Source organism: Ascaphus truei, chromosome 2 (assembly GCF_040206685.1).
Source record: "Ascaphus truei isolate aAscTru1 chromosome 2, aAscTru1.hap1, whole genome shotgun sequence".
NCBI classification, from domain to species: domain Eukaryota; kingdom Metazoa; phylum Chordata; class Amphibia; order Anura; family Ascaphidae; genus Ascaphus; species Ascaphus truei.
Window position 1 is genome coordinate 474,102,748 of NC_134484.1, and position 21,931 is coordinate 474,124,678.

The 21,931-nt window shown below is 47.2% G+C and overlaps 1 protein-coding gene across 1 annotated transcript in view; it reads left to right on the forward strand.

Moving 5' to 3' along the window:
• The window catches only part of LOC142488380 (uncharacterized), a 47,894-nt gene extending 30,234 nt beyond the window's left edge, over positions 1-17,660 (forward strand). Inside the window, exon 6 of the mRNA XM_075588851.1 lies at positions 16,430-17,660. Within this exon, the coding sequence (XP_075444966.1) occupies positions 16,430-16,987 (558 nt within the window). The 3' untranslated portion in view covers positions 16,988-17,660. The remainder of the gene's footprint in view (positions 1-16,429) is intronic.
• Positions 17,661-21,931: the final 4,271 nt, after the last annotated feature.

Sequence of the window (21,931 nt, forward strand, 5' to 3'; positions counted from 1 at the left end):
CCGACAGTCGGGGCATTAGCAATGTTCTCGTGATCACCGACCACTACACCAGGTACGCCCAAGCGTTCCCTACGAAAGATCAGAAGGCCGTAACGGTGGCCCGAGTCCTGTGGGAAAAGTATTTCATTCATTACGGGTTACCAAATCGTCTTCACTCTGATCAGGGTAGGGACTTTGAAAGTACACTGATAAAGGAATTGCTTACCCTACTGAACATTGCCAAGTCACGTACCACCCTGAAGGGGATGCCTTGCCCGAACGGTTCAATCGCACTTTGTTAGATATGTTAGGAACTCTGACAAGCCCACAAAAGACGGAGTGGAGTAAGCACGTGGAGACATTGGTACATGCTTATAATTGTACTCGGCATGAGTCCACCGGGTACACCCCGTACTTTTTGATGTTCGGAAGAGAAGCCCGATTACCGGTAGATGTGCGACTGCGGATATCTACCGATGGGGTATCCAATAGAACGCATTTTCGATATGTACAGCGGCTAAGGGACAGTCTGCAGCAGGCCTATCAATTGGCTGAACGAACGGCAGCGCAATTGAATGCGGGAAATAAAAGACGTTACGATCACAAAGTACGTCACAAGGAGATTCACCCCGGGGACGCGGTCCTTTTACGCAACTTAGGTGTTCCTGGGAAACATAAATTGGCGGACCGGTGGCGGGAAGGTGTGTACGAGGTGGAGTCACAGATGCCTGGCCTTCCCGTGTATCGGATCAAAGACTCTGAAGGCCGCGTAAAAGTGTGGCATAGGAATCACCTGCTTCCCATACCTCAAGTAGGGAACGACGAGTTGGAATTACCCGCTACGCAAATAGATGGAGAAGTTGAAAACCCAGAGGATGGCCTAGAGACTGTAAAATTTGCCACCTCTGAGGATCCGATGGAAGGAACCTCTCAAAGGGGCCTTCCGGCCGCGGGGGCATCTCCCGAAGGAGCCACGGGTAAAGAGCCTCTTGGCCTGAACATCGACGATCTGACTCCAGTGAGTCAGTCTTTAGATCCACAAAGCCCATGTTTCACACCCCAGAGAGACTTTACTAATGCTGAGAACCCCTCAAGGGTAGAGATGGAAATACCAGTTGAGACCGGATACTTCGCCGAGGAAGCCGAGGAGGATCAACCTCGGCGAAGTCAAAGAACCAGTCAGCCTCCCATGAGAATGGCGTATGATCAATTTGGGGCACCCCATTATGAGGCTCAGCAGTGGGCTCGGCATAGAATGCAATCTATGGTAGTACTGCTCAATGAAATGTGTAACCTAATTTAAGGGAGAAGTGCTGTGTAAATAAGTTCACATATATGTTATGTAGGTAGTCCAGCGGGGACGTTGGATTCTGGGGAGGGGAGAATGTAAGGATGTATTAGAAATGTGTGCACATATATGGGTTCCGCGCTGTTACTAGTGCCGGAAGCACCATACTGTCTTTTGCAAGTAAGGTCAATGTATAATAGCAAGGTTGCGCATGCGCGAGGAAAGCGCGCGAACGGCAACCAATCCGGCGGGACTTTGGGGGTTGAACTCTGAACTGTGAACCGTGGAGGAGTCAGCTGAGGCTGGGGACCAATTGTGTGGTAGACTCTGGATAGAGAGAGACAGGAAGCGTGTGGGCGGTGGGAGACACGAGTAAGAGGTGAAGGAGGAAGGTGGCGGAACCTCGTGTGCGTGAGCGGAGGGTCAGTGACCCATCCGCTTAGGTCAGAGACATTCCCCAGCCCCCAGGAGCATTACCCCTGTCCTCGTAGGGTGCTGCTTTTGTAGGGACGGCCGTAGTAGTTAGGGACCTATCCTTTAGTGCAGGTTCAGCTGCGGAGTTGCGGACGCCATCTTGGTTTGGAGAACAGACCGCACAGCATAGCGGAGTGTCGGCGCAAGGCTGGAGCAACACTGGGGACCTGTGTGAAGTGGTGTGGTCACCGTAGTGACCGGAAGGTATCTTTAGTCAACAAGTGCACCTACACCGGTCATCAGGCGCTGATCCCGCCTCCCACTAACTAATTGGGGGCACCAGTGTGCCAGCATACTATGCTGTACAGATACTAGTTACAGGACATACTCCTTGGGAGAGTGGCAGAGCCACCTGTGTATAGAACATTATACCTAACAAGGTGTGGCTGAGCCACTGTGTGTGTGTTACATTATGTGATATATAAAGTATAAGGGTTTAAGACGTGTCATGTATACTCTCTAAGCTTTCGTTAACTAATCGCCATAGTAAAAGGTTGCCTGTTGCACAATATCGTTGTATGTTTCTTACTCAGGGTAGATTCTCTAATATGGGGATCCTGGGTAAGTGGAGGCGCTGCACCATGATATGTAAGGGTATGACCCTAGGCTCCCCCACAGCGGAGGCTCAGAGCTCCTGAAACCACAGGTATATACAACACCAGTAGTTACCTTAGATCTGGGATTCAGAAAAAGGGCTACATGTATATATATGTGTGTGTATATATATATGTGTGTGTATATGTGAATATATATAGTGTGTGTGTATATATAGATGTGTGTATATATAGATGTGTGTATATATAGATGTGTGTGTGTATATATAGATGTGTGTGTGTGTGTGTGTGTATATATATAGATGTGTGTGTGTGTGTATATATAGGTGTGTGTGTGTGTGTGTGTGTGTGTGTGTGTGTGTGTGTGTGTGTGTGTGTGTGTGTGTGTGTGTGTGTGTGTGTGTGTGTGTGTGTGTTGAGTTGTGGCAACGTAATCTGTGTGCAACAATTGTCATCAGCATTAGTTAAAAATAATAGAAATTACTTTAGGTACAGCAATATACAATTCCATATATCATTACTGCAGCAATAGTGCCCGCAACAGCAATGTCCCCCTGCAAATACTGTCAATTTGGCTGCGCGACATCAAATGGCGCTGCATTGCCATACGAACGGGAAAGTCACGTGACGTAACTGCATCACGTGACGTCCGTTGCCATGACGTCATGCGGTGCCATGGCAACTTGACGCCGAATGCCGTTACATAGCATCCCGTTGTCATGGCAACACAGTGTCATTTAAAAAAAAAAAATCTCTGGGTTGACCGTCAGTCGAAGGTGGCAACCCTGGTGCCAGAGGAAGCTACAACGCTCTAGTGTGACGGGGGCCCCTGTGATAAATAATGGGCTAAAGTCATGATTTAATTATTTCTTTGCTGTAATTAACACTAAAAGCTTATACAACTTTGCCATTTAAATTATATCAAATACAAAAAAATTCTAACTTTAATTATTTCCGAACATGAAGTAAAAAGATCACTTCCCATTAACCCTTGTGGATTAATTTATGTAGCAGGCAGATTAACCCTTTCAGGGCCACAGATAAAAGGTGCGATTTTATGTAGCCAGAAAACAAACTTTTTGTATAGAATTGACCTATAAATTGGTCTTCCTAAACAAATCCATCCGCGCTAATAGCAAAGATTTGTCTGCTTTCATTTTTAGAAATTACAAATTGCATTTCCTAGGCCTAAATGTTTTCCTTACCTTTATCTCCACCCGTGTCCTACTCACAGAGCTGATAATGGGGGGCCGGGCTCTGGCTGTGTAAACACATGTTCTATACACAGTGACATCATACAGAAGGGAGCAGCCAGCGGGAATCACACCTCTGCCAAGTCTCACATCACTGGCTTTACCAATGAGGTAAAAACACTTTTAGGCTCCAAACCCCTGATGTGACCCTTTAACCCTGTCACTGCCAGTAGTACACAATGATTATAGGAGGGACTGACCCTTTAACCCTGTCACTGCCATTAGTACACAATGATTATAGGAGGGACTGACCCTTTAACCCTGTCACTGCCATTAGTACACAATGATTATAGGAGGGACTGACCCTTTAACCCTGTCACTGCCATTAGTACACAATGATTATAGGAGGGACTGACCCTTTAACCCTGTCACTGCCATTAGTACACAATGATTATAGGAGGGACTGGCCCTTTAACCCTGTCACTGCCAGTAGTACACAATGATTATAGGAGGGACTGACCCTTTAACCCTGTCACTGCCAGTAGTACACAATGATTATAGGAGGGACTGACCCTTTAACCCTGTCACTGCCAGTAGTACACAATGATTATAGGAGGGACTGACCCTTTAACCCTGTCACTGCCAGTAGTACACAATGATTATAGGAGGGACTGACCCTTTAACCCTGTCACTGCCAGTAGTACACAATGATTATAGGAGGGACTGACCCTTTAACCCTGTCACTGCCATTAGTACACAATGATTATAGGAGGGACTGACCCTTTAACCCTGTCACTGCCATTAGTACACAATGATTATAGGAGGGACTGACCCTTTAACCCTGTCACTGCCATTAGTACACAATGATTATAGGAGGGACTGACCCTTTAACCCTGTCACTGCCATTAGTACACAATGATTATAGGAGGGACTGACCCTTTAACCCTGTCACTGCCATTAGTACACAATGCTTATAGGAGGGACTGACCCTTTAACCCTGTCACTGCCATTAGTACACAATGCTTATAGGAGGGACTGACCCTTTAACCCTGTCACTGCCATTAGTACACAATGATTATAGGAGGGACTGACCCTTTAACCCTGTCACTGCCATTAGTACACAATGATTATAGGAGGGACTGACCCCTTAACCCTGTCACTGCCATTAGTACACAATGCTTATAGGAGGGACTGACCCTTTAACCCTGTCACTGCCATTAGTACACAATGATTATAGGAGGGACTGACCCTTTAACCCTGTCACTGCCATTAGTACACAATGATTATAGGAGGGACTGACCCTTTAACCCTGTCACTGCCATTAGTACACGATGATTATAGGAGGGACTGACCCCTTAACCCTGTCACTGCCATTAGTACACGATGCTTATAGGAGGGACTGACCCTTTAACCCTGTCACTGCCATTAGTACACGATGATTATAGGAGGGACTGACCCTTTAACCCTGTCACTGCCATTAGTACACGATGATTATAGGAGGGACTGACCCTTTAACCCTGTCACTGCCATTAGTACACAATGATTATAGGAGGGACTGACCCCTTAACCCTGTCACTGCCATTAGTACACAATGCTTATAGGAGGGACTGACCCTTTAACCCTGTCACTGCCATTAGTACACAATGATTATAGGAGGGACTGACCCTTTAACCCTGTCACTGCCATTAGTACACAATGATTATAGGAGGGACTGACCCTTTAACCCTGTCACTGCCATTAGTACACAATGATTATAGGAGGGACTGACCCCTTAACCCTGTCACTGCCATTAGTACACAATGCTTATAGGAGGGACTGACCCTTTAACCCTGTCACTGCCATTAGTACACGATGATTATAGGAGGGACTGACCCTTTAACCCTGTCACTGCCATTAGTACACAATGATTATAGGAGGGACTGACCCCTTAACCATGTCACTGCCATTAGCACACTTTGGTCGTAGATGGGACTGACCCCTTAAACTTTTCTGCCCCCCCCCCCCCCTGAGTTTAAAGCTTTCAGTGCTCTGGGGATTAACCTCTTCAACACCAGCCGCACTGTCACTATCGGTTTAATCTGACAGGACAGAGCTGTACCACAGACGGCTTTATACAATGCACAATGAGTTCTCCTATAAACACACTGTTCCTGGAGCATTGTTATAGTGACTATAAGAACAGCGTGTTTATCTGTGTTACATGTTACTGACATATTTATGGGATATCGCTTTGTAATGTTTGCAGGATCCCCCTGTCTATTCTCTCACAGAATTAGTACCGGGGTGTCCTTTGGAGCCTGAGATACTGGCCCCTGTAGTTACTGGCACTTCTGCTGGAAGTGAGATCCCAGTAAATGAGGCGTCCCCTCCCCAGGTACAGACAGGGCTGTGTTATCATGCAGGGGAAATGAGCAGCTGCTGAGGGGCTGATAAAGGAGGGGCAGAGGATAAACGGGGCAGTAACCCCCCATAAGGGTAGTGGGACTGTCCTCTTCTCCTGCACAATAGGAAGCTTCAGACATTCATTAGCTGCTCACACCCCGGCTTCCTGAGACCTGCAGTCTGGGCAAATAGCCACTAATGTACTGGGCAGCAGGGGACTGGGACCAGTGAGGGAGGAATACAGGGAGTAATCACAGGCCGGCAGGACTCACTCACAAGCAGCAACAAGGTAATCATCAGAATATAGTAATAATATATCTGTTCTGATAGGCAGAGATTCCTCCTCCCAATTTCCTGCTGTTTGTCAAACAGGGTTGTGTTCCACTTTTTTGTAATGATCTATAATTATTATTCACACGTCTCCTGTCTATTTACCCTTATTATCCAAATTCCCGCGGCCCCTCCCTGCCCTGCTGAGTTTATCCCCAGAGTGGGATCTGCCTGTGTGTTTAACCCACAATCTCCCATTCTCTCTTAGTCATTCTGTGTTACACGGCTTTGCTGCCCAGCCTGGGGTCAGAGAGGAAGAGACTTGTAATTATGTTGGTGTAACAACAATACAAAAATACTTCCTTGTCCCCTTGAGGATTTGCAGCATAGAATTCAGTGATGGAAAGTAAACATTACACGGTGTGGCTGATAAATGTGCATGCTAAATATATGGCTAAATGGTATTGTAGGCTAAAGCTGGTAAATTCCGGGCATTATTGAAATCCCCGCTCACTGATTGGATAATGCCAGGAATTTTGATCAATCAGTAATGGGCTGGAATTTTTGGCACCCTGCCAAGTTTTTCAGCCAATCAGCTTTCAGTTCTCATCAGCTCTCAGACAGGGGAGGTGATTGGACAGGAGGCAGCAGCAAGGTACTGAGTCCTCCCCTCCCGTGCCTGCAGCCATTCAGTGACTCCTCCCCCACCCTCCCTGCAGCCAGGCACTGACTCCTCCCCCACCCTCCCTGCAGCCAGGCACTGACTCCTCCCCCACCCTCCCTGCAGCCAGGCACTGACTCCTCCCCCACCCTCCCTGCAGCCAGGCACTGACTCCTCCCCCTGCCTGCAGCCAGGCACTGACTCCTCCCCCTCCCTCCCTGCAGCCAGACACTGACTCCTCCCCCTGCCTGCAGCCAGACACTGACTCCTCCCCCAGCCTCCCTGCAGCCAGGCACTGACTCCTCCCCCTGCCTGCAGCCAGACACTGACTCCTCCCCCAGCCTCCCTGCAGCCAGGCACTGACTCCTCCCCCTGCCTGCAGCCAGGCACTGACTCCTCCCCCTCCCTCCCTGCAGCCAGACACTGACTTCTCCCCCTGCCTGCAGCCAGGCACTGACTCCTCCCCCTGCCTGCAGCCAGGCACTGACTCCTCCCCCTGCCTGCAGCCAGGCACTGACTCCTCCCCCTCCCTCCCTGCAGCCAGACACTGACTTCTCCCCCTGCCTGCAGCCAGGCACTGACTCCTCCCCCTGCCTGCAGCCAGGCACTGACTCCTCCCCCTGCCTGCAGCCAGGCACTGACTCCTCCCCCTGCCTGCAGCCAGACACTGACTCCTCCCCCTGCCTGCAGCCAGACACTGACTCCTCCCCCTGCCTGCAGCCAGGCACTGACTCCTCCCCCTGCCTGCAGCCAGGCACTGACTCCTCCCCCTGCCTGCAGCCAGGCACTGACTCCTCCCCCTGCCTGCAGCCAGACACTGACTCCTCCCCCTGCCTGCAGCCAGACACTGACTCCTCCCCCTGCCTGCAGCCAGATACACAGGAGTGTGAGGGGAAAGGTGTGTGTGTGTGTTTTGTGGGTGTAGAGGTGGCAGCAGAGTCTTGTTGGTGTTTGTCTGCAGTGTGGGGGTAGAGGAGGGGGTTGCAGTGTGTGTTTTGTGGATGTAAAGGGGGCTGCAGTCTGTTATGTAGGTGTGTGTCTGCAGTGTGTTTTGTGGGTGAAGAGGGGGGCTGCAGTGTGGGTGGGTGTGGAGGAGAGCTGCAGAGTGTGTTTTGGTGTGTATGTCTGCAGTTTTGTGGGTTTACAGAGGGGCTGCAGTGTGTGTTTGTGGGCATAGAGGGGGACTGTTGTGTGTGTGTTGTGAGTGTAGCAGGTGGAGGAGAGCAGCTGTATGTTTTGTGGGTGTAGAGGAGGGTGGTTTTGGGCTGCAGAGTGTGTAGGGGGGGGGTTCAGAGTGTGTTTGTGTGTATAGAGGGGGGGGTTGCCGTGTGTGTGTGTGTGTTTGCACAAGCGTGTTTGTATATAGAGGGGGCTGTGTGTATGTACAATTTCCTTTTAAAGAAACTTGCAGTAAAAGCATAAGGCCGAGTTCAGGGTAGAAACTACAGCCGCGAGCTTCCGTGCGAGCCACCGCCGCGCGCTCCGGCAGCCCAGCGATCTGTGCCTTAGCTGCAGGAGTTGGGGCGCGGCGTTTGGGGGCACGGCAGAGGCGTGGCGAACGTGTCACGGAACTGGTTCGCTGAACCAGCTCACGTGACACGACTCAGCCCCAAATATCATTTTCGGTTGTGGCGGCAAAAGTAGCAGCGTCAACTCTGTACTTTGCCGCCGGGTGTAGTTCTCAGTTTGAAATCTCCCACCGAACAAACCGAAATTGTGACGCACGTAAGCGCGCGCATGCAAGCGCACGCACGGCGCGTAGTATTCACCCTGAACTCAGCCTAAGACTGTAGACAATCATGCTGATAAAAATCAATATGACTACAAAGGGTATCTTTTATGAATTTTTTTTAAAAAGCCTAAATTTAGCATATAATAGTAATAATCCCCTCAGAACAGGGCATTACTGGCCAATAATGCCCTGGCTGGGTTAAAGTCCATCGGCTTAGCCTCAGGCCTTCAACTCTTCCAGCCAGGGCATTATTGGCCAGTAATGCCCTGTTCTTCTGGGATTATTACTTAATTATATAATAGAACTTGCAGCTAATATATTTACAATTCCATGTATTACTGCGTTAGGGTGAGATCCTGATCTATTGGGCAGTGTCTCTTTAAATCTCCTGCACACGTGTCTGTGTGTGACAGTGCAATGGAACGCTTGGTAACACGATGCCTCCCATACACAGGAAGTGACATCATGTAGCTGGGGTTACTGTGCTACTCCTGCAATACCGGAAATACCCCGAGGGGATTAAACAGCTGTCACAGCACCGGATACGAGGTTTCTTCCCTGCTGGGAATCATGGCGGGGATTACTGCAGGCTGGGTAGGTACAGTATATAACTCCCGTGCATGGCGGGGATTACTGCAGGCAGGGTAGGTATATAACTCCCGTGCATGGCGGGGATTACTGCAGGCAGGGTAGGTATATAACTCCCGTGCATGGCGGGGATTACTGCAGGCAGGGTAGGTATATAACTCCCGTGCATGGCGGGGATTACTGCAGGCAGGGTAGGTATATAACTCCCGTGCATGGAGGTGATTACTGCAGGCAGGGTAGGTATAGAACTCCCGTGCATGGCGGGGATTACTGCAGGCAGGGTAGGTATATAACTCCCGTGCATGGAGGTGATTACTGCAGGCAGGGTAGGTATAGAACTCCCGTGCATGGCGGGGATTACTGCAGGCAGGGTAGGTATATAACTCCCGTGCATGGCGGGGATTACTGCAGGCAGGGTAGGTACAGTATATAACTCCCGTGCATGGCGGGGATTACTGCAGGCAGGGTAGGTATATAACTCCCGTGTATGGAGGTGATTACTGCAGGCAGGGTAGGTATATAACTCCCGTGCATGGCGGGGATTACTGCAGGCAGGGTAGGTATAGAACTCCCGTGCATGGCGGGGATTACTGCAGGCAGGGTAGGTATATAACTCCCGTGCATGGAGGTGATTACTGCAGGCAGGGTAGGTATATAACTCCCGTGCATGGCGGGGATTACTGCAGGCAGGGTAGGTATATAACTCCCGTGCATGGCGGGGATTACTGCAGGCAGGGTAGGTATATAACTCCCGTGTATGGAGGTGATTACTGCAGGCAGGGTAGGTATATAACTCCCGTGCATGGCGGGGATTACTGCAGGCAGGGTAGGTATAGAACTCCCGTGCATGGCGGGGATTACTGCAGGCAGGGTAGGTATATAACTCCCGTGTATGGAGGTGATTACTGCAGGCAGGGTAGGTATATAACTCCCGTGCATGGCGGGGATTACTGCAGGCAGGGTAGGTATAGAACTCCCGTGCATGGCGGGGATTACTGCAGGCAGGGTAGGTATATAACTCCCGTGCATGGAGGTGATTACTGCAGGCAGGGTAGGTATATAACTCCCGTGCATGGCGGGGATTACTGCAGGCAGGGTAGGTATATAACTCCCGTGCATGGCGGGGATTACTGCAGGCAGGGTAGGTATATAACTCCCGTGCATGGCGGAGATTACTGCAGGCAGGGTAGGTATAGAACTCCCGTGCATGGAGGTGATTACTGCAGGCAGGGTAGGTATATAACTCCCGTGCATGGAGGTGATTACTGCAGGCAGGGTAGGTATATAACTCCCGTGCATGGAGGTGATTACTGCAGGCAGGGTAGGTATATAACTCCCGTGCATGGAGGTGATTACTGCAGGCAGGGTAGGTATATAACTCCCGTGCATGGAGGTGATTACTGCAGGCAGGGTAGGTATATAACTCCCGTGTATGGAGATGATTACTGCAGGCGGGGTAGGTATATAACTCCCGTGTATGGAGGTGATTACTGCAGGTGCATGAAATAGGAAAGGGAGACAGTGAGACGGTGTCAGTATGGAACAGAACTGCTGGACCTGCGAGAGAATCGGGAGCGTTTATCAAAGTCTCTCTGATGCCAAACGGGAGCACCAGATGTATATGCTTTTTTATTCATACTGTAGCACTGCACAGTATGTTACTATGTGTTGCATTAAGACGAAATTGCTATTCTTATGGGGTTTTATACAACATGGTTTAGTTATGACACAATCCTGAACCAATTCTGTATTTTGCAATGAAGTTTTATTTGATGATGGGACATTAATTAGGTGATCAGCAATCCTCCCTATCCCATCCTAACTAAGGCACGTTGTATAGTGCCGTGCGCGTGCTGCGCCGTGCGCGCGGATTTGTTGTTGGCTGACGTTTCTATAGAAGTATTTGTGAGTCTACACAAGTGTGGTAAAAATAAAATTTTTATTAATGTTTTTTTTTTTAATAAATTACACATAAACACACACGCACACCCACACACACAAACAAACACTGTACAGTATACTCACACAGTGTATACACAAACAGCATGCGGCACGTGCACGCGCTTTCGCATAGGCACGCGCGGACGCATGCTGTATAGAACAGCCCTAACTCCCCTATCCCCCTCCTAACTAACTCCCCTATCACTCCCTAACTAACTCCACTCTCACCCCCCTCCTAACTAACTCCCCTATCCCCCTCCTAACTAACTCCCTTATCCCCCTCCTAACTAACTCCCCTATCCCCCTCCTAACTAACTCCCCTATCCCCCTCCTAACTAACTCCCCTATCCCCCTCCTAACTAACTCCCCTATCCCCCTCCTAACTAACTCCCCTATCACTCCCTAACTAACTCCACTCTCACCCCCTCCTAACTAACTCCCCTATCCCCCTCCTAACTAACTCCCCTATCACTCCCTAACTAACTCCACTCTCACCCCCTCCTAACTAACTCCCCTATCCCCCTCCTAACTAACTCCCCTATCACTCCCTAACTAACTCCACTCTCACCCCCCTCCTAACTAACTCCCCTATCACTCCCTAACTAACTCCACTCTCACCCCCCTCCTAACTAACTCCCCTATCACTCCCTAACTAACTCCACTCTCACCCCCTCCTAACTCCCCTCTCCCCCCCCTCCTAACTCCCCTCTTCCCCCCTCCTAACTCCCCTATCTCCCTCCTAACTCCCCTATCCCCCCAAAAACTAACTCCCCTATCCCCCCAAAAACTAACTCCCCTACCCCCCCTAACTAATCCCCTACCCCCCTAACTAACTCCCCTATCACCCTCCTACCTAACTAACTCCCCTACCCCTCCCTAACTAACTCCCCTATCCCCCTCCTAACTAACTCCCCTATCCCCCTCCTAACTCCCCTATCCCCCCCTACCTAACTCCCCTATCCCCCTCCTAACTAACTCCGCTTTTCCACCCCCCCTCCTAACTAACTCCCCTTTTCAGAAAATGTACAGAATAGGAACGGGCTGTTCTCCCTGAGTTTATCTGCTCTCTGTTTAGCTCATGTGACTGCAGCGTCCCAGCGACGTTACCCGTATTCCTGGTGTTCAAAAAAGGTGATTTTAATTGTCATCCAATAGGAAGCTGCAACCGATGATGTTGCGGCTTCCTATTGGCCTGAGATTTGGCAGCCATTTTCTTAGGAATGGGGATTTAATCACAGTAATTTAATTAGTAAGTATCTCCAGAACCCGGAGAAGAAAAATAGTGGAATTTATATCCTGGGGATCCCTGGCTTTCCTACCCTGAATTCATTATCATTATTTTTTTTAAAGATTTGGGTATTGCTGCTTTAAAGCTTAAACTGTATTATGGTCCAATAAAAGTGATCAAACTAACAATTTTGTTTCCTATAGTCCCAGCCATGGTTCTGATGGATCTCGGGCACAGCTGATACACAGTAACTTAGGATCACGGAGCCTCCTATCTCGGCACATTCACAGGAGCGCTGCTCACTACCAGCATGGATCCACACCTGTTAAGTGAGTAGAAGATATTTTGCTGCCACCAGCAAGTAAGATGTAATTTTCCTGAAGCTCCGACATTTACTGTCCGAGGCGCTGGTAACACGTTGCTTTAGAACCGGTATTATATTCTACACGTATTAGAGGCGGTGATATCACAGGAAGAGCCCCCACTCCCAGCTTCACATGATGGATTTCCCTTTTCTTGTTGGCAGGTTCCCCGGTGATTGTACCCGAGACTCTCGAGATTAAGATGGAGAATGAAGAGTCGGACACCGAGGAACTTCTGACCACCATAAAGAATGAAATTATTACGTTTACTGTTGATGGTGAGTATCCTAATATCCTTGTGTTCCACGACCTAGTACTGATTCATTAGTGCTGCTGGGTGGACATGATGTACATGCAGCAGAGAGAGCCAGGAATCCACAGGACCACAAAGAGACTGAAGATATCTTCTTATTCAAACAGCAACTTATTCACCTTTTCAGCTTTTACTGCTTATTTTTAAACCAAAGAATTTCAGAAGTTAAATCCTGTGGGGTAATTTATTTCCCACCCACTCCTACTACATGTAGCCAGGTCCCCCCTGCCTGCCAAGCCCCCCTCACCTTCCTGGCGATCGCGGGTGCCGCCGAGCCCAATGGCGGTCCCGTCGGCCGATCGGAAGAGTGGGGGCGGTCAGAGTCCTGCTCGGGGGTTGCCAGGGCCGCAATCGCGTCGTTAGGGCTCCCGGCGCTCCCGAAGCAGGGCGGCGAGGGCGCCGCCAGCTTCTAAGTATTAGCGCATGCGCAGTGCAGATTTTGGTGCGGTGGCCAGCCAGGGACATTGCGCATGCGCAGTGATAGCGTGCAAACCCTAGCCTACCAGGGACAGGCTCTTGGAAGGGACTACAAGTCCCATGAGCCTCAGCTGCGCCCCACGTGATGCCAGGGAGCCAATAGGGCTGAAGTATTGCCCTGCAGGCAAGAAAAGATACATTTCGCGGGTTTGCAGCTACGCAGTTAGTCAGGACCAGGACAAGCTAGGTGAAGGAGGTGAGTGCAGGGGTTAGTGACCCACTGCATTAGGCCAGCAGCCCCCTAGGTCCCAGTTAGGTCCTGAGCCACTGTGTAGCTTGTGGTGCTATAGGGACAGGCCCTAGATAGGGACACTGTCCCATTAGCTATTTGGATAGTCAGGGACACAGCGCTTAAGCCGTGCAGCCCTGCGAGGTGGGTTCTGGGCTCGGAACGCCACCAAAAACCCTGAGACTAAGGTGATATTATCCACGCTGGAATTCACCCAACGCGGTGTGGAGGACGACGTCGGATCGGGCGGAATCCCTGTCGTAGTCTGCGGAACCCGGGGTGGGAGCCCCGGGCAGGTATCAATCTTCAAGTGCACCAACAATCCTACATTATACTCACACGGTACCGGTGGCTGCGCAGTCACTCATATCATCTCACCTAAAGAGTGCGGGACATATTGTGTGGGGTTATTGGGCACGGGGTGGGATCACCCGGTGTAGGTGGGAGCGTCCTGCGAGACGCAGTAGTTAGTGTCTCCTCCAGAGGGGGACACCTGTTATACATGAATACGTATTGCAACAGTAAAGTCATTGGTTATATTTACATACAGTGTGTAGAGTGAGATATATATATATTTGTTCTGCAAGGAACCACTCCTCCTCTGGTGGGAGCCATCGCAGGTGGAGGCGTTGCACCACGAGATTGTGTTATATGTATGTACCCCAGGTTCCCCGTGGTGGAAGCTCAGCCCTCCTGTGAACCAACAGGTAATGCACCACACCTGGTAACATATAGGTTCCCCCTCACATACACTCTATATGCGATTGGGTGGGGGAATACCCGTTACATACATAATGTAGGAAGAGAACTGATGCCCAGTGATAGGAGCATCTCAGCAGGATTCATATAGTTAATTCTATATACCCCGACTAACTACAAACCATGCACAGTTAAAGAAACTGCTTCAAAACTATTAAAAAATAACCCTCTTTAAAGGTATACCCACTTAAACTCATAAGTGCAGGAGTCTCTTGGTATATATAAATCCCTTCCATAATTCAACATTCTTCAGACTTTTAACTTCTGAGTCTCTTGTTATCTAGAAACCTCTTTAATAATACATATAGGGTAATGGATAACTACACTTGAAGTAATACTTCTATGTTCACTCGGAGAACTTTCTCACCCAGTCTAACCCTTAAAATATGCTGCATATCCTCTATTCATGACCCTAAAAACCACAAAATGAACACCTATCCCCAGGGAGCTCCAGCAGGACCAGGAAGAGCACCCCTCCCCCCAGCTAAACGGAGGGATGAAGGTCAGACAGAGATGGCAGAATTGAGAGGCTTGGGAGGAGGATGAGTTTAGGGGGGCTGAGGGTTATTCTTTGGGTCAGGGGGGGTCACTTGGGAGTATCGATCAGCAGGGGAGATCCATCAGTACCCCTCTTGAGTTTGGTTATGGGGATCCCTGATCCATGGGCAACATTTAAAACGGGAATAAATAAAGAATACATAATACTGGTAGGTAGCAGTGGATGACACTGGAGAAAGCAAATGGGAGAAGGAAAAAAGGAAGGGGAAGGGAAGGAAGGTAGCAAAGAGGTGGATGAATGCCCCCTCAAATGGATTGCCTTTGTGCACCAGAAAAAACATATTACCAAATGACAGCAAACAATAAAATAAACCGTGAACCTACTCAGAGGATAGACAGCACTCACTTTAATCAGTATAAATATAGATGTGCAGGGTGCTTACGGAACCCCACAACCAATAGTCAAAAATAACTAGAGTTCCAGCACTCTCTGACTCAGAGAAAGTCCAAAAACTAGGTATATGCCAAAAAAAGTAAATAATTTAATATATGCACAAGAAAATATAGCACAACTTGGAGTGATGTGGCGCAAATGATTAAAATTTGCGCCGCATCACTCCAAGTGGTGCTATATTATCTTGTGCATATATTAAATTATTTCCTTTTTTTGGAATATACCTAGTTTTTGGACTTTATCTGAGTCAGAGAGTGCTGGAACTCTTGTTATTTTTTAATAAAATAAACAGTGATCCAATACTAGTATACTGCCTGCGCGCACGCCTGCAGCCCAAGCGATTTGTGAACTTGGCTGCAGGAGATTGTAGACGCATGGCGGACGCGCCACAAAGCTGGTTCGCCCTCATTGGCTGAACCAGCTCACGTGCACTGACGTCATGTGATTTTGATTACACCAGGGAGGGGGGGCCCGAGAAATGTCATGGATGAAAAGGGGGGCTCGGCATAAAAAGTTTGCTCACCCCTGTTCTAATTCTCTTGTAAAACGCAGTGGGCCCTATATAAATGAGGATATACATGCATAAATACTAATTATATAGAGAATAAGTGTATACAAATTACATCTGTATCATTTAATGGACCATTATTTTATTTACTTCTATTAGATCGTTTTTTGAATGAGAATCAAAACTGGAGCTCTGATATTTCCAGAAATTGTTTGACTCCTCGAAGCCCAGAAATGACAAACACTAACGATCCCTGTGACACAGTGGACACGTCCAAGGAACCATTGCAAGAGGATGATGAATTTGCCGAGCTTGTACAGCACACAGCGGAGATTGACTCTGGGTCAAGCACAGTACATGAGAAAAGGTCTAGAAGAAGCCAAGGAGCTCCGCTTTATATCTGTTGTGACTGTGGGAAAAGTTTAAAGCATCATGGGGACCTGCTCACACACATGCGTATCCACACTGGGGAAAAACCTTTTGCCTGTTCCGAGTGTGGAACACGGTTCAGTGACGCTAAGAGCCTCCGCAAACACGAGCGGATTCACACTGGGGAGAAACCCTTTACCTGTACAGAATGTGGGCGAAGCTTTTGTCAGAAGGGGAACCTCCTTTCACACCAGAGGATTCATACAGGAGTGAAACCATTTGATTGTACAGTGTGCGGGAAAAGTTTCACGCAGAAGCACCACCTTCTTGCACACCAGCATATCCACAAAGGGGAAAAGTCCTTTGCTTGTTCAGAGTGCGGGAAGAAATTCTGTCAAAAGAGGAACCTCCTTGCCCACCATAAAATTCACACAGGGGAGACGCCTTTCACATGTACAGAGTGTGGGAAAAGCTATTCTTATAAGATCAGCCTGCTCGCACACCAGATGATTCACACAGGGAAGAAACCTTTTGCATGTCCAGAGTGTAGGAAACAATTTGCTAATAAAGGTCACCTTCTTAGACACCAGCGTATTCACACAGGGGAGAAACCTTTTACATGTTCGAAGTGTGGAAAAAACTTTTCTCAAAAAGAAAGCCTTCTCACACACCAGAGTGTTCACACAGGGAAGAAATCTCGTGTGTTGAGTAAGGGAAATCCTTTATAAGGAAGTTGAACCTCTTTATACACCAGTGTGGAGGAAAATGTCACACCACAGTGTGAGCACATGGTGATGAAGCCTTTTCCCTTATACCCAGTGTAGGGAAAGCTGTTCACATATACTGGGATTCATTAAGCTCTGATGAGGGTTATTGCAATCCCTAGTGTGAGAAGTCTACACAAGATAAGTGTGTGTTATGTGAGCCAATTTTCCCACTAGGAGAGGTTCCTCATACATCACAGAACAGACAAAGGTTAGAAGCCCGTTATCTGGACAAAGTGTATGGAGAACTTCCAAAAAACAAGGAGCTTCACTAAAGGATGACTGAATATACTGCTGTCTGGGCAGTGGCCCAACAGAGACAAAGCCTGAAACTTCTGGGACTTTAAGACAATTATTTTATTTTCTATCTTTAAAAAAGGGCAGTCAGTCGTGAAGTCACCAACTTTGCCACATAAGTTATCTACCGCTGCCCTCTTGTGAGTGATAACGTGTGTTCTTGATGGCCCATCATCTTGTTTCTTTAAAGATAGAAGTGCGAGGTATGAGGAGTTCACACTTCATATATTGTTTATAAAACGCTTCTTCTAATCCTTTTGTTTAGGATTGGTTTACTGCAACAGAGAAGTCAAACAAGCCACACTGAAATAGTGTGACATTAAAGATTTGTTTCTAGTGACTCATAGTTTTGTGTTGATTCGATCATTTTAATATATCATATAATCATTTGAATCACAGTAGACCTTTTTTCATGATCACACATTTAATGGCAATATGAAATATGACTGACTAAACTTCACTCAATGTGTTTTATTTTTCATCATCGGAAACTGGTGGGTCCACCAGAGCTGATGCACTATTTTTTTTTTGTTTCAATTTTTTTTATTAGGCATATATACATTGAGCAAACATAATGATATTTCTTAGCCTAATACAGGGTTTTTGTTTTTCATTAAGAAAGAGTAGAATAGGATAGCGTAGGTCCTTGCTAGGCCTCCGATCGTCCTAGTGGACCGAAAAAGAAGAGCGAAAGAGAAAAAGAAAAGGGGGAGAGGAGAAGTAGGGGGTGGGGGAGGGGGTTGGCACTCAACCCCTCAGCCCGTTCACCAGGGACCAGCCTCGCAGCTCTCCTCTCAGATACCTGGGTCGCCTCCCTTCTAGATGTAAGGGTTTCTACTTTGTTGGTTGGATCAACCATGGTTCCCAGACTTTATAAAAGGTCGTTGTGGATCTTTTCAGAAAGGCTGACAATTTTTCCATTAGCATTACTTAATGGATCCTTTTTTTCACTGTTTGCTTGGGGGGGTGGGGGGGATGATACCCTCTTGCATGAGGCAGCCACTGCGCACCTAGCTGCTGTAAGAATGAAGGAGATTAATTTTCTTACTGGACAGTCAATATTCTCCATTGGCCTGGCCAGTAAGTAGGTCAGCGGATCGATGGGTATTGTGAGGTCTGTGACCTCTTTTATTATAGTTTGTATAGTTAACCAATATTTCTGAATCTCTGGGCACGACCACCAAATGTGGGCCATGTCACCCTTTTGTCCGCAGCCTCTCCAGCATAAGTCGGAGGCCAGAGGGTAGATTTGTCTTAGTCTCACTGGGGTAAGATACCAGTGGAACAATATTTTATAAATATTTTCCTTTGTTGTGGTACATATGGAAGTTCCTGAGGTAGCTTCCCATATATCTTCCCCTTCCTCTCTGTCTATAACTGTATTCAATTCAGCTGCCCATTTGAGCATATATTCATGGATAGGAGGGTCTGCTGACATCTCCATTTCAGCGTATATTTTAGTTATGAGACCTTTTTGATGAGCGGTGTTGCGACACAGCTGCTCAAAATTAGTGAGAGGGGGAAATTCTAATGTTGGGAATATTTTCTGTGTGAAATGTCGAATTTGGAGATATTTGAACGCGTCCAATTCTGGAATGTCATATTTGTTTCTTAATCTTTGTTGGCTCAGGAACTTCCCTAGGCTCAGCAGGTCAGCGACCGCCCTGATACCTTTTGATTTAAATTGGTCGAATTGTCTGGGTTCACAACCAGGAAGGAATTTGGGATTTTTGAAAATTGGAATGAGTTAGTGGTTGTGAGCTTATATTTAAATTTAGATTTCATCCATGTCTCACACGTATGCCTCATCGCTCCTAACTTAAATTTGCAGATGTGTGTCTCCTCTGTTCAGGGACCAAAAATATGTTGGCAGAGAAGGCGTGCCGGCGTATTGTGATTCTATATCTAACCAGCAGTATTGATCTGGTTCGGCATTCCATACCACTGCCTGTCTTAGCTGGGTGGCTTTATAATATCTTACAATGTCTGGGACTCCGAGGCCTCCCCTCCCCCTTGATGAGAGCAGAACTGACCTAGCAATGCTGGGTCTTTTACCCTGCCAAATACAATGAAACAATTGTTTCTGGATATTCTTCAATTCTGAGCCAGGTATATGGACCGGGAGTGTCTGGAAGTAATATAACAATCTGGGGAGTATGTTCATTTTGACAGAGATCATTCTCCCGATCCATGATATTTGATATCCTTCTCATTTATCTAGATCGTTTTTAATTTTCCTGAAAAGGGCTGGATAATTGTGTTGGTATAGGGATTGGTAGTTCCTTGATACATTTACTACCAAATATTTAATGTATGAGTAACTCCAGCGATAATTAAAATTTAGTTTAAGTAAATTCACCTCTGGCTCTGGTAAATTTAAGTTTAGGGCTTCAGATTTGTCGCTGTTGATTTTATACACTGATATTTTGCCAAAGTCCAGTAGTTCCTTTTGAAGGTTGGGGAGGGAAATTTGGGGTCTGGACAGAGTTAGAATTAGGTCGTCCGCAAACAGGGATATCTTATATTTTTTATTCCCAATTTCTATCCCTTGGATGTCAACGTTGTCCCGTATTTTGGATGCTAGGGGTTCTATGGTCAGCGCAAAGAGGAGGAGGGATAGGGGGCATCCTTGTCTTGTGCCGTTTTTAATATTGAATCATTGTAGGCTGCCCCCCGGGAGTTTTACCATAGCTGATGGGTCTTGGTATAGCCTACGGATACCTTCTAGATATGTATCTTTGAAGCCAAATTTTCATAGGGTGTGATCTAGAAATAACCAGTCAATCCTATCAAACGCCTTCTCTGCATCCAGGCTTAGTAATATTGCTTTGGTTCCTGTGAGGTGCACATGGTCAACTATATTGATTATCTTGCGGGTGTTGTCTGAGGCTTGTCTGCCCGCGACAAACCCAACTTGATCTATATTTATTAGTCTGGGTAGTATAGGGTTCAGCCTATTTGATAGGATGTTACTATCTAATTTGAGGTCATTGTTCAGAAGGGAGATTGGACGATAGCTTCCACATTGCATCGGGTCTCTTCCATCTTTATGTATAATTGCTAAATTGGCTAGGGACATTGACGTAGGGATTGGGTTCCCTTCCATGAAAAAGTTAAACATTTTTAGTAGATGCGTGGATAGTATTGGTAAGAATCTCTAATAGTAAACACTGGTGAACCCATCAGGGCCGGGGAACTTGGACACTTCCAGCACTTTTACAGCCTCCTCCAGTTCCTCTTTTGTTATTTCAGCGTTAAGTATTGCGTTTTCCTCTTCTGTCAATGTGAGAAGGTGGCAGTTGTTTAGATATTTTTGTATGGATTCCGATGCTGTTGGTTCGGAGTATCCATTTTGGGTTCTTAGGTTATATAGTTTGGTATAAAATTTAGTAAATTCTTCTGCTATTTTTTTGTCGTTATATTGTATCTCACCAGACCTATTTTTGATCGCTGTTATTTGGGATCTTTTCTGTATTCCTCTCAGTTTGCTAGCCAAGAGTCTATCGGCCTTGTTGCCTTTGTCATAGTATTGTTGGTTTGTCCATTTGAGGGCTTTTTCTACGTCCTCTAATTGGACCTGTTTTAATTCAGTTCTGGCTGTGGTCAATGTTTTATAGATTTTCTTTGATGGGTTAGTTTTATGTAATTGCTCAAGTGTGATCATTTTGTCTGTTAAGTCTTTGACCAATTTTAACTTGACCTTTTTCCTATGGGATGCAATAGAGATGAACTTACCCCTGATAGCAGCCTTATGGGCCTCCCATAGGATCGCCGGGGAAGCAACTGATCCTGAGTTAAAGAAAAAGTAGTCCTTGAGTGATATTTTGATCTCTCTATCTCAGGATGGTTCAGTAAGGAGTCATTTAACCTCCAGTTATAGGAATTTAATTTCACAAATGGGACGGTGAGGGTTAAAGTGATAGGTGCATGGTCCGACCAGGTAATTGGGCCGATGTCTGACATGGAGGCGGCCTCTAGGACATTCTTAGTTACCAGAAAGTAGTCTATACGGGAATAGGTCTGGTGAGGTGCTGAGTAAAAGGTATAGTCCCTTTGACCCTGGTGTTGGGATCTCCAGATGTCCACCAATGAGAAATCATTAATTATCCCCCTGAACCTTTTCCCCATTTGTTGGGAGAGGGCTGTATGGGGGCGGCCCATTGCAGATGATTTGTCCTCGGTGGGATTTAGGACCATATTTAGGTCACCTCCGATCAGTACTGATGACAAGTATCCAGGGTCAACACCTTCGAGGACTGTTTATAGGAATTCTGTTTGGTTCTCGTTAGGTGCATATATGTTGATCAGGGCGATCGCCGAACCAGAAAGTGAGCCGTATACCACTAAAAATCTACCCTCTGGGTCCACTGTTGTTTTGACATGATTGAATGGCGTTCCCTGTCGGAGTAGAATAGCGACTCCTCTTTTCTTACTACTAAATGACGCAAAAAAGCTCATTGGGAACACTTTCTTAAATAAATTAGGTGGGTCTTGGGATATGAAGTGGGTCTCCTGTAGGAATATGGTATCACCCCCTGACCTTTTCATTTCTTGAAGAGCTAATCTCCTTTTCCTATTGTTTTGTAAGCCCTTTACATTTACGGAAATTAT